The 14,558-nt window shown below is 41.6% G+C and overlaps 1 protein-coding gene across 1 annotated transcript in view; it reads right to left on the minus strand.

Annotated features, from left to right (window-relative positions):
* The window catches only part of LOC308086986 (contactin-associated protein-like 4), a gene marked incomplete at its 3' end in the record, with an annotated part of 149,545 nt that overhangs the window by 44,053 nt on the left and 90,934 nt on the right, over positions 1-14,558 (minus strand). Inside the window, exons 17-19 of the mRNA XM_080430626.1 lie at positions 13,313-13,483; positions 9,604-9,822; positions 2,739-2,978 (exon numbers count right to left, since the gene is read on the minus strand). Coding sequence (XP_080286752.1) covers positions 2,739-2,978; positions 9,604-9,822; positions 13,313-13,483 — 630 coding nt within the window. The remainder of the gene's footprint in view (positions 1-2,738; positions 2,979-9,603; positions 9,823-13,312; positions 13,484-14,558) is intronic.

Here is a 14,558-nt window from a genome sequence, read left to right on the forward strand (position 1 = left end):
GTAGCTTTTTATTTATTTACTTCTTTTTTTTAAATCAGTATTGTCACTGCCATTTTACAATGTCTATCAGAGGAGTTAAGCCCCAGACTGCTGAATGTGTGTCTGCACCTCTATAACAGAAGTCTCCAATAGACGCATTTCCAGACAACGTCACACTGATAAGAACCCGTATGCGCGCGCAGGCCGGGGCCAAAAGAAACCGACCGCTCATTAGATGCAATGTAAAAGTGGTCACAGTGCGTGTGTCCAAATTACGCAGCACTCTCGGGTTTGGGCCCCATGAACCCAAACACGCCCCCGTGGCCGTCTTGAGTGACAGCGATGCGTCTAAACATGCCCCCCCACGGCCATCCTCAGTGTTTGCTATGAGAACAGCGGCTAACGCAGTTATATATCAAGGCGATGACGCGACACAATTATTATATTTATACTTATATATTACATAAACGCCAGGTCGGCTGCAACTCTCAGTTATTTTAGATTACCTTTTAAAACACCCTTCTGTTTGCTGCTTATTTCCCCCCTTTCTCTTCTGGACGATTTTCCAATGAATGCTTTTTAGTCTCACTAAATTGTAGGATAATATTAAGTAGGTCTATACTGCATGCCACCAAACGAAATAATACAATGTAGAATGGAGGTATCTAGCATGTATACAGTATAACCACCTGACCTACCCACCTGCCTATCTGTACACATAGACCTATTTATCTACTGCTGGAGCCCATATTATGTTACATATATATATATATATATATATATATATATATATATATATGAGTGACTATAATACAGGATTAAAAAGCAACTTTGATCAGTTACTTCTATACTTCTAACTTCTACAAGTTCTACAAGTGACTGCATAGAGGTGAGTCACCATAACGATCATCATGATGAGACGATGATTAGCATGTTAATGAATTAGAAAGATGACCCAAGACGATGATGATCGTTATGGTGACTCACCTCTATGCATTCAATTGTAAAACTTGTGAGAAGTTAAAAGTATAGAAGTAACTTCTTTTTGATCAAAGTTGTTTTTTAATCCTGTATTATAGTCTCATATATATATATATATATATATATATATATATATATATATATATATATATATATATATATATATACTAGGGGTGGGACGATATATCGATATATCGATATATCGCGATACTTTCTCCCGCGATAAATAATCAATATCCTGCCGAAAAATATTTTTTTGTTTTTTTGTTTTTTTTAAAAAGTTTGTTAAACGTTGTTTTTCCTACTCTGTATTTGTGTAATGATGATTTTGAACTGTTTGGTGCTATTTTATGTGTTTATGAATTGAATACAAGGACTATCGTGATATATTGTTTGTGAATTTTCATGCAATATATCGTGATATCGCAATATATCAATATTTTCAGATATCGTGATATATCTTTGGTGAAATTTCTTGCAATATATATCGAATATCGTGATATCGCAATATATCGAACATCGTCGAATATCGTGATATATATTGTTATCGTGGGCCTAATATCGTGATATATATTGTATCGTGAGGTACCCATATCGTCCCACCCCTAATATATACACACACTATATACACTAATATATACTATATTTTTAGTTCTCTATAAGCCTATCTATTATTATTTTTAACTCAACAATAGCTGCAATAGCAGAAAGATGATGAGGCATGTTAATTAATTAGAAAGATTGGCGTTATATAGGCTACTCCATTCTACATTGTATTATTACGTTGGGTGGCATACAGTATAGACCTACTTAATATTATCCTACAATTTAGCAAGACTAAATTGTAGGATCCCGGGCTGGGAGGGTGATATTGGTCATTGCACATAATCCTATGGGCTGGGGGCGGCACCTGTCTGCGGGGAGTGTTGGGCGGGAGGAGTAGGACAAAAGCTCTACGTCCTCCTGGTGGGGGCTCCTCACTGGCAGGTGAGTCAGTAGGATACGGCAGCAGTGGCAACACAGAAATGAGTGTGGGGAGGAATCAATTGGCATAACAACTAAATAGGGGAGAAAAAAGGGGTAAACGTAATTGGCTATTCTAAATTTAAGAGAAAAAAAAGTAAAAACAAAATAAACAAAAGTGGTCACAGCACTCACGTGTAAAAATGCGTCCCATCAAACTTTCAGATGCTGTTTTTCTCCCAGTGTGGAAGAAGAAAGTTTAGGATGGATGTTTACTGTGATCTCTCGCTCTTGAAATATATACCTTGGTTTATGTTGAGTGTAAACAATTATAGCGATTCTCAAAGCAGTTGTCCCCCAAACCCCACCTCCAGTCGCAGAGGGAGCGCTTCCTTCGATCACAGCACCAGAGCCGGCTTGATCGCACAGCTGTATCCCCTCAAAATTAATTTATGCTCCGCCGTGCAAAGGTGTTGCGCGCAGAGAACGGCCGAGAATAGCAGACCTCCAAGCTCACATCCACGACACGATGTGAGCTTCTATGTCAACTGTTCTCGGCGTGCTATACGGTTACGGGGTGAAGTATATATGTCTCGCTAGGAGCGTCTCACCAGCCAACACACAAGAGGAGGTTGAATGAACAAAAACCAACACTCCCCAAAACAACAGGTTTTGGGATCTGTTGAGAATTGATTACCGTACATGAAACCGGCACCTGTGCGTGCAGTCTCAATGTTTGTAAACCAAAATCTGTCTATGTGTGTGCGTGTGCGTGTGTGTGTGTGTGCGTGCGTGCGTGCGTGTGTTTAATGTACCTCTGTGACAGAAAGCTCCAGTGAATGGCGTTAAGCTACAGTCACAGGAGAAGCCATTGGATTTCTCCACACAATGGCCCTGGTTCTGGCAGAGGGATGCGTAGCTGCTGCAGTGTCCTGGGCAGCCAGGTTGAACTCCAGGGGTGATCTTAGCCCTGTCCTCCAGGTCCAGAGTGACGCCGTTCAGCTGCAGCAGGCGGATGCAGCCCTGGAAGCCCTTCTGCCTGGATGCTGTACCTCCTGACAACACAATGCACACAATAGCCATGAGCTCCATCCATCCATCCATCCTTCCATCCATCATCCCTCCATCCATCGTGTATACAGTAGGTGGCCAGTGACTTTGACCAGTTTCACTTTCAAGACCTTTGCATCATGCATGTCACACAAACAGAATGCGGCACACACACAACACCAATGGCTTTGATCATGTGGATTGTGGAAGTTAAATGGTGGATTTGTGGATAGGACTCTATATAAAAACTTTTTATATCAACAAAACGCATCGCATTTTGTTTGTGTGACATGGATGATGCGAAGTTTTTGAAAGTGAAACTGGTCAAAGTCACTGGCCACCCACTGTAAGGACCGGAGAGAGGCATTTGCTCAACTGAAAAACAAAAAGGCAGAATTTAGAAGAAGACGAAGAAATTTGCCAATTTATTAAAAGAGGACAAGCTAAACAATCTGGACCCAGTCAATCAATCAAAACAAATGTGTTAAGGCTACATTTTAGTGTTACGGCTAAATTTGATTAGTTACAAATATGGAAGGTAATGAATGATTAATACATTAGCCATTACCTGTCAATAAGAGCTTTGAACCATTAACCCATTAAACAGCCAACACAGCCTAGCAAGAGGGTGTGGCTGTCAGACTTCATGGTGTAGCCTTTGTACTGAATGAAAACAGTGGTGTAGTCTAGTAGTAGACACACTGTAAATTTACCATCAAGTTATATGTAATTTCAGAATTTTTGCTGGACAGAAGTCACATCCCTAATAGTAACCATTTCGAAAGGTCGAGAGAGAGAGAGAGAGAGAGAGAGAGAGAGAGAGAGAGAGAGAGAGAGAGAGAGAGAGAGAGAGAGAGAGAGAGAGAGAGAGAGAGAGAGAGAGAGAGAGAGAGAGAGAGAATACACAGAACACACAGTGCTCATCACACTGGACTGATGGCGAGCACCAATTATAGGAAAAGGGTTTATCTCTGAAACAGACACCATATCCTCAGTAAACTCGCACAGACGACTGCTCTGCTGTGATCTGCTCCAGAAGAGAGGAGTTTTCACAGTGCAAGGCACAATTATGTAGCTTCTAAAAAGTTTAGTTTCGGAAACTTTCAACATCGGAGGCATCCGTCCCGCTCCGTATTTTCAATTTTTCATGGTTTCTGTCGTTGTTGTCTGCTATACTGTAGCCGCTCTGCCCATTTCTGTCAATTAGCACAGCTGAGTATAGCATGTGGAAATCACTAAAGCAGTCCTGCCCCCTGATTTGCAACATACTGTAGCATGTCCTGGAGCCTGGAGTATAATAGTCTAACACGTTAAATGGAGTGCTAAAGTATAAGCAAACTCTGGTGGATACATTTCTATGGTGTTTACTGTACACTACCCAGCCATATTCATCTATCTACCTGACTGCGAGTTTGTATTCTGTTGTCTCTCTCTTTTCTCATCCTCCTGACAAATCGTGCTGGCCTATGTGTCTGACTAAAATAGCTCTATAGGTCAACCCTGCCTAGTAGATGAAACTGTGCGCGCGCGCGTGCGCGACACACACACACACACACACACACACACACACACACACACACACACACACACACACACACACACACACACACACACACACACACACACACACACACACACACACACACACACACACACACACACACACACACACACACACACACACACACACACACACACACAGTTCATGCGATAGCAAAGCATTCAGGGATCTGCCTGGTTGCCTGAGATGATGGGCTATGGAAGTACAGGAGCCAGGAGCTGCTGTGTAGCTGGCTGGTTGACTGAAAGGGTGGAAGGCAAGCTGGTTGACTAACGGGATGACAGATGTTCTCACTTTACTCTCCTAACAATCTCCATTTTCTTACATGCTGACAAAATTATTGTTCCGAGTTCAAACCTGGTGTGCTCTGCCATGACAACCTTCCATTGTTCAAAGTGAACATTCTTGGCAAACCCACAGTGAGCTGTACTCTGGCATCCTTGAGTTTTTTTGTTCACACATGGCAATTCTTATTGTCCCCAAAGTTTAGACTTGGCAGCATGTCATAAAAAAAGTCTGAATCAGTTTCACGGTAGCTTTTCAAAGTATCAAGTCCTTGAACTCCTTTTTCTCTCTTATGCAAGCAATTAGACAGAGTTATTAGAGCTAGCTGAAATACCAAGGTCAGAAAATATATTAGCTATAGTGACAAATTTGCAGTGGTGGAAGAAGTACTCAGATTTGTTACTTAAGTAAAAGTAGCAATACCACAATGCAGAAATACTCTGTTGCAAGTAAAAGGCTTGTATTCAAAACTTTACCTCTATGCGGCCCTCACACTTACAGTACGTCGCACTGCCGATCCGACCAATATGTCTGTCATAGTGATGGGGGCGGGGATTTGTCAGAGTACCAATCGTACTGTATCTGTGTCCCTTTTGTGCCCATATATGGAGATGTCTGTTTCTGTCTGTCTACCTGTGTCTCTTTTATGCCCATATATGGAGATACCTGATGCCATCAGAATATGCCATGATGCCATGACGACACATTGAGGTTACACAACGCACTCCATATTTGAGCGTAGCTGCATTGGGAACTCCTTATATGGTTATGGCTGTGTCAGAGTGACGTCAGAGGTCCGTCCACCCGCCCTTCCATTAGCCAATTTTAATATAGGATAAAAGTTCAAAAGTATTGCCTTCAAAATATACCAATACCAAAGTAAAAGTACTCGACTTTTTCGAAAATAACAGATCTACAACACTTCGCGATGCAACTTAAGTACAGTACTTGAGTAAATGTACTTAGTTACAGTATTTTCCAACTCTGCTAATTTGTATAATACACATGTTGGCCTTTCATATCACTTTTTCCTGTCCACAGAAGAGTTACATCAGGAATACATCTACTGCCATGCAGAGCCGTCTGGGAGAAATGCGGGGCCCTGTGCGAAGTCACGTGCGCGCCCCCATCCTCGCGCGCATATTTCCGAGTTTTTGGTGGTTATTTGCGGTTATTTCTTTTTATAACTCTTAATAAATGTGATTCTGTTCATTAAAAAAAAAAAAAAGCGCAGGGCCCAGTGCGGCCGCACAGTTCGCACACCCCTTCCTGCGGCCCTGCTGCCATGCATTAAAATTGCACTGCCAAATTAAAGTTGGTCTCCTGGGAAATGGTCATCTTTAAGTCATCATGCAAGGTGATTAGATTTCATGAGCCTTTGGCCCAGGAAATGTGCAGACAGATCCCAGAGGAACAATACTTCTGACCAAGGGAGCAAAACCCCAGGATGGGAATAGCTGTCAGAGAAATCAAATCATAATAAAAGAAAGAGCAGTGATGGTTTCAGCCATGTAAGCATCAACAGCCATCCATACAGAACATATTTTCTGATGCTGAATACAGGAGACGACATAGAGAATATTCCATGACCAATAAACTGGCTAATTGTTAGTCTAAACTTATCACCATGACTACAACAACAATGGTCAATTAATTAATTAACTACTATTAATTTAAATTAAAGTTAATAGTATAGCACATCTTACATTTCTTTGCAGCCAGATCAAATACATGCTCTCTCATGCCACATTGTAGGTAATAAAGTAAATGTGAATGTGAATTTACTGCCTTATGAATTTGTACATTATATCTTAGAAAAAGGCAGTGTTCTTTTTGTAGTATACAGTAATTGGTATAGCTATCTGCCCCATCTTAAGATATGATTCACAAAATATATTGCGCTAATATAGCCTAACCAGGCACTGGTCTAGTTAATTATAATTACGCAGGTTTAGAAGCCGTGCCTAATTGCGCACATCGTTGTTGCACTTTACCAAGGCTATCCATGGCTACCTTGATGGAGGAAAATCACTGCTGTCAGGATCACTGGAGTCTCCTTATAAATGTGCTTCAGTTTACTACCAGCTCTCTGAAGATGCTAATAACTTTCACTGCAACTGCATGTGTTTTTTTTAGCTTTGGTGTTTTCACGAATTGGACGTTTTTTGTAATGAGGTTCATTTGTATTGAAAGGGGCAAATCTTGTGCCACCTAATTTATGTGCAAAGCGCATCGTAGCACCGAGACGCTATTTGCTTGGCAGCACAGCTAGAGGTGCAATTTCACCCTTTGTGGGTGCTTTCAGAATTAGACGGCTTCTTTTGGTCTCACTTGAGGCTTCGCGGTTAGGTTTAACAGAGTACCTTAAAAATGTACACGTTAGTAACTTAAAGTGTACATTTTTAGTTTAAGTCTTAATAAAGGAAATACTATGAACCTGAGGATAATATTAAACATGACACTCTGACACATACAGACCGTGTACATAAAGAATAATAATCACTGCACATCGATGCCATTCAGAGAGGCTTATTGGCTAAACACATTCACCTAATCAATATTCACCTCAATTCCTCTGCCTCAGTCCAATCCCATCATTGTTTGTGTTGGTTGATTCTTTCTCCAAAATGTGCTTCCTAATATAAACTGACATCCATAATATTTGCAGAAAGATACAGCCTCATGGATTTTCTGTTGTCGTCTTCCCCTCCACACAGCTCTACAGATTGTGAGCTCAATAAACCATTACAGAACAGTGCACAATTGATGAAGATAAGCTAAGCAGAGATAATAGAGCACTGTGGACTTGATGAAGTTGGGAGGAACGGACAGTTTACACATCTCTAGTATTGATAAAGTCCAGGTATGGAATTGTGTTTCTATGAAGAGTTGTCATGAAATAGACAGCTCTCTATACAGCAATAAATAATAACACTTTAACTGACAGATTGGATTTAATTTTGGTTCAAGTCCCAATGTCACTGTGTGTGAATAACATAGAGCAACTTAAGAGCTTGCAATGTATGTGCATAGAGGCACACTGCATGCACAAACAAAAGGAAATAAGTCTATAGAAAAATGAATATCTTACAGTATATAGCCACACACTCCCTCACTCACACACAAAGATAATTGAATGATCCCTTCTCTTGGTGTGCCTTGATGCGTAGTTATTTGTAGAAAGTGATTATTGTTCAGCTTGGTACTGCCCTACAGTACTTGCGACCCGGAATTAAGTGCTGCTGCTTTTATGCCTTCTATTAGACTCAGGGTGCATGGGGTGGATGAGAGGATTATGTTTTTATTCTATCAGGCTGTATAGAGCACAGTCGGGTATGGCAGTGGTTCTCAACATGTGGGCGGGGTGAGGATATTGCAAGTGGTCCCCCCAAAAATTGGCAAAACACTAAGATAGTATTATTGATAATATATAACATTAAAATTACAATGGTAAATTACAAGTATTTAAAAGTGCATGCTTTTAAAAATGCTTAAGTATTCAAAAGTATAAATTTCTTTTTAATATCAATGAATAGTTAATAGTGAATAGAATCGGGGGCACGGTGGCGCAGTCGGTAGCGATGTCGCCTCACAGCTAAAAGGTCCTGGGTTCGATTCCCGCCGGGGACGCTGTGGGTGCTGGGGGCGTGTCTTCTCCTCCGCGTCATCAGCGCCCATACCCTAGGTGGGGTTGGCTAAAGGGCCTACTCTGTGTGGAGTTTGCATGTTCTCCCCGTGTCTCCTAGGGTAGTTAATACCCTCACAAAAACATGCCGTAATCCTGGTCGCTATACTGCCTCCCCCATGACAGCCGGGGCGCCTGATGGAGGGGAAAGGAACTGGTTGGAATAACGTGTTCCTTCCACACGCTATGTCCTACCGGGGAAACTCCCCCCTGTAAGGTGACAAGAAGGTCAGTTGGCTCTCATGCATTGAAGGAGGCATGAGCTCGGCCCTGGGCTCCCTAGGCTGTGGGGGGAGTGTAGCACCCAGGATCACTTTGGCACCGGGTGAAAAATAAGGGTTACAAAATCGTGGGATAAAACATTTTAGGAAAAAAATAAATAGTGAATAGAATCAATAATAGTGAGAATAGCAGATCTGCTATTGTCACTATATTTGAAATGGGGGTGGTTGTGTAATATGCGCAAGATGTGAATTATGTGCTATATGTGTAATTTGCTACAGTATGTGCTGCTTTGTTTTTATGATGTTGTTTTATTACTCTATGGGGGCAGCTACACAATAACATCATTATGTTACTTTAACTCTGAAGAGTGGAATGGAACCAAATGGACCCGTAAGGGTCCATTTGGTTCTATTCGTACACTCTTCAGAGGCTCTGAACAATCTGAAAAGAGTAATGCACAGTGTTAACCCACACTATTGTGTGATACTGTATATTGTAGATTGGGAAGCAGAGTGTTTTTTTTTTGCATTTAGCATTTTGCTGATACAAGAGAAAGAGGCTGCAATCTAAAAAGTTTAATTACACTACAATTGCAGTTTACTTTCAGAGGAAGAGGAGAGATGATAACTAAATCTCCTCTGTTCCCTAGTCACAAAGACGTTTATCAAGCCAGAAGGGCTAGGGGGTGTGCGTGTGTGCGCGTGTACGTGCGTGAGACTGCTATTCCAATTGCAGAAAATCTGAGGGAGAACAGGAACATACTCACTCCCTCTTTCCTTCTCTCACGCACGCGCACACACGCACGCACACACGCACACACACACACGCACACACGCACACACACACACACACACACACTCTAAATGTTTCCCACCTATGAATAATTGGCTATTGAGTTGCAGATGGATGTGTCCGTCAGCAGGAGCCTCCTGCGTGGCAACGGGGAGCGCATCGACGCGGAGCGATGCCTCCTTGACGTTCCGCTCGGCTCGCACGCCGTGCCACCTGTTGTCGTTTAGCGGTGCGCTAGTTACCACGCGCACCTCCAGCGGCCCGTTCCCCACATCAAAGGAGAAGAGGACCTCTGTGGAGGCTTGACGATGGAGGAAAAGGGAGAATGTGACAGAGAGGAATAGCGGGAGGGGAGAGAGAGAGGCGTATGCGTGTGCAGGTACAGTAGTAGGGGGTTGGAGCGGAAGAAGGGAATTGGAGGGGACACAGACAGAATTTAAAGAGGGGGTGAGAGAAGTGGGGGTGACAGATGCAGGAGAAGAGAGGAAGCGATGGGGGCGGGGGATGGGGTGATGTGAGGACAAAAGGAAGAGAGTCACACGTCGTTGCTGTGGACTATTTGAATTGGCTCGTGCGATTGTCTCGGCAGAGTCGGTCTGACTCAAGCTGTCAAATAATGACTGACTGATGAGCAAACTTACCCTGACATGTTGAGATAATTGTGTCCCCTGAGGAGAGAGACACTGCCTACACTTCATTGGTTAAACTCATCGCTGGATCGCTCAGCTCACCGCCACAGACTGAGACTGACGTGCTGGAACAACATCACAGACCTCACATCTTTTCTGTTTGGACTTCCTGATAAGGACTCACCTGACTGGAGATCGACAGCTCTACAGACTCTTTAACCCATTCAATCCGGGAACGCATCTGTGTTCATTTTTAGATTGGCTTTGGCTATTCAAAAATAGCAGATCTACAAGCTCATAGCGTGGCCCCGAGCTTGTAGATCAGCTTTTTTTTTGCAAAATCATGAACTTTTTTGCAAATCTTTGAATATATATATATATTTTTGAGTGAACATTTGTAACTCAAAACTTCGCTTCTGGAGATTCTACAAATGTCTTCTAAATCCTATCCTTTTTTTTAAACTTATGCTGCTGTAGGGTGTGCCAACGTGTCGTCACCACGGGGGGCGTGGCATAGTAGCTGCAGACATACTGGTGGGGGGCAATGTTAAGTCAACCTGTTTATACCCCACAAAGATGTCCGCCGCTACCAAATTACACTTGTTGACGCCCCCTTCAGGATTTTGGCACGCACTATAATATCAGTGGTGCTGAAACTATTTCATGTCATGGGCCCCCAAAATGATATGTAATTGGCCGTGGACCCCCATCTCAAAATATGTTGTTCCAGGGACCTCCCCAGAAGCAAAGATTTGAGTTAAAAATGTTCGCTTAAAAAAATATATACAGTATATTAAAATTTTCAAGATTTTTCTAAAATAGCAGATCTACAGGCTCGTAGCGCGGCACTCAGTGCCATGCTATGAGCTTGTATATCTGCTATTTTTGAATAGCCAAAGTATCAAATAATGGTGGTTACACAGATGCGTTCCCGGTTTTAATGGGTTAAACTCAGGATACCAAAAATGAAATTGCTGTAAAGATGATGATATGGATAATGATGGAAGGTAGCATTAAGGTATACTCATAGCCAACTTGGTTAAAGTGACATAATGTTGATATATTATGCATCTATTTCTGTATCCCCCTAAAGTAAAATGGATGTTACATTTTCAAAAAACATCTGTGGCCACAACTGCCAAAGAACATTTACAGGGGTATACAAGATTTCTCTCTGATCCCTGAATGTTGTATAATAATATTCATAATGTGTTTTTGTATGTTTAGGTCCGGGGGGAGAGACAAAATGTCTCTTTTAGGTATCGAGCAGAAGAGTTTGTCATCAAGCATTCCAATCAACATGAAAATGTCTTTGCCAAAAAAAGGTCCTTGCCATATTCTGCTTTGGGAGTTTCATTATTTTAAATATATAATGAATATCTGAATAAATCTTACTTTAGTCACATCATTTTAGACACAATTGTTTCCTCTGCTGGCTCCAGACTATGACAGGCTTCAGTGGAGCCATTAGTCAGTCCTGTTCTATCTCCATATACCTGTATTGTGCCTGTAAAGAGACATCCTCCAACCTGCGGTGCATCTGTTGGCAGGCCAGACAGATGGCTGCATAAACTTCTAATGACCAAGTCAGAACAGGCCAGGCTGAAACGTGTGCATGTTTGCATGACAGGCCTCTTCGACTCCCACGCCTCCGCACCATTCTGTCCCGGAACAATTCTGTGGCATTGTAAAGCTCACACGGTGATATAACAACCATCCAACTCTTCAGCTGTTGACCACTTGAGCCTGATTCATTTACACTTTGTTGTACGACTGCGTGGGAGAAAATAATAATATCTACATGCTCACAACACGTTGCGATGCGATGCGCTGTGCGCTTGTACTGTTGTCACGTCAGGGACATAAGGTTGAAAGTGGGTAAGTTATTGGGATAAACGTTACTCAGGAGGATTCTCAGACTGGTTTTAACACATTGTTGGTGATGGCTACTACATACAATAGCACCATACAGTAATGAGAGCATTCTCTGTGCATCCTGGCTACAATATTCCTGTTATCCCTTTACCCATTCAATCCGTTTCTTTGGCTATTAAAAAATAGCAGATACACAAGCTCATAGCGCGCGAGTGCCGCACTATGAGCTTGTAGATCTGCTATTTTCGAAAAATCGTGAAAATGTGTGCACATTTTGTAATATATATTTTTGTTCATTTGTTAAATATTTTGTTCCAGGGACCTCCAGAAGCAAAGATTTGAGTTACAAATGTTCGCTTTCTTTCTTTTCTTTCTTTTTCCTTTATTCATTCAGGGAAGCCCGTTGAGAGCAAGCTCTCTTTTTCAAGGGCGCCCTGATCACAGCATATAAAATACAATACATACATAATGAAAAACAATAACAAACATTTGAATCATACAGTGTCACAGATGCAAATAAACAGAGTTACATGAAGCAGGTGCAGTCACTATGTAGTGAGTCCTCGAGAAGCACCCTAAATGTCTCAATCTTTTATATATTAAAAAAAATATGTATTCAAAGATTTGCACAAATGTTCAAGATTTTTCAAAGAAATAGCCAAAGTATAAAAAAATGGTTATAGCTCAAATCTAAAATGACACAGATGCATTCCCGGATTGAACGGGTTAAGAAACAAAGGGACAACAGGAATATTGGAGCTAGGATGCACAGTTGTTTTCAGCGTGTGTGTGTGTGTGTGTGTCTGTGTCTGTGTCTGTGTCTGTGTCTGGTGTGGTGTGGTGTGGTGTGGTGTGGTGTGGTGTGTGTGTGTGTGTGTGTGTGTGTGTGTGACAAAGTCCACATATGACACCAACACACTTTGTGTCGAAGTGTCCTTGAGCACTGAACGCCTAACTGCTCCCAATGAGCAGGTTGTTGTCTTACATGGTTGCCTCTGTGTGTGGATGTGTGAATGGGTGGGTGAGTGAAAGTGCTTTAGATAAAGGTGTTATAAAAAATACAGACAATCCACCCTCAAGGACAGAAAAGCAGAGTGTTCAAGTAGCATGTTTGTGTGCATGTGTGAGAGAAACATCGAAAGAGAAAGCGAGTGACAGAGGAAGATGCTACAGTAGCATTTGGAAAATCTGTATGACATTTAGGTTTGGACAAGAAAGGACAGGGATCTGGACAGGGTCCATCAAATGCAGCTGAGTTTCAATTCATGTAATCTAGATTTTACTTACAGTTGAGTTCAATCCGGATGAAGTCCTTGATACCCAGATTTTCCAAGAACACGCCAGAGGAGGCGGTGGTTTTAAACAAGAAGGAGATATCGGCACTCAGCTCCCCATGAAATGTGGGGAAATGGAGGTATGAGGTCTCCTTGTCGAAAAACGCTGCATTCCAGAAGTTCTCTGGAAAACAAATGAAATCTCATTATAGCAGCCTTTTAATGAAAATTATGTGGCAAACAAATGAGCCAACTGTTCAGCTAATTAGCTAACAACAAAGGCATAATTCAAGCTATGTTCTCCCATTTAGGGTGATTCATCCTGCAGAGCATTTATTTTTATACCTAGATAACCCAGGGCTGCAATTATGAATAAATGAAAGGATGAGAAAACTAGTTTCTTTGACTTGTTCACTATGTATTCTATTAGAAATTACTATCAGGCAAAAGAACAAAAAGGGGGACTAATGTTTTTTTACAGACGCTGTAATGGTAATTAGCCTGCATGTGGTTGTAACCTCAAGACTTCATTAAACAGGTGGGTGGAAACCTTTTATGTGGTTTTATGTATTTTTTTTTTTTTTTTTTTTTTTTTTTTGCAGTGGTTGGAGGTGGTCTCCCAACTTTTCTTTATTGTAGTTCAGACATCATTGCATTAACCTCTCTCTATTGGAAGAGTGAGACAACGGACATAACACTTGCAGACTGTAGCTTTAATGCCCTCGAATCTTTCATGTGACACCCTTCTACACCACATTACCTTTCTTAATAGAAACCCACATTACCTTTCTTAATAGAAACCCTGAAATCCTACCCCTTCATGGCAATTTTGACAGCATTTAAGAAAGCTAGTGCACTGAGTGGAACACATGTCATAATGCATGACATCTGAGTACCGTTCTTAAAGCTTAACCACATGAACCCTAGCGTCCCTATTCTGTCATAATAGCCAAACATTCTGTGAAATTAGCAAATCTACAAGCTCACAACGGGTTGCGCAAAGAGATTTGGTGTAGAGGAAAAAAGGAGAATGCCAAGTACAGATCCCTGGGAGTATATAGGGTAGTGTCGTACTCTGAAAATAGCAACAGGATGTAATGCGTTATGAGCTTGTAAATTGGCTGTTTTCAGCGCACGACACTGCCAGCGAGGTATAAATCAGGGTTACGTTTTCAGAGCTCAATAACCATGCTTCCTTATTTGAAAAAACTAAATTATTAAACAGATTACAAAACAATAAACATTACATGGCTGTGATG

This window comes from Gymnoscopelus braueri, assembly GCF_963280865.1.
Source record: "Gymnoscopelus braueri genome assembly, chromosome: 6".
Classification (NCBI taxonomy): domain Eukaryota; kingdom Metazoa; phylum Chordata; class Actinopteri; order Myctophiformes; family Myctophidae; genus Gymnoscopelus; species Gymnoscopelus braueri.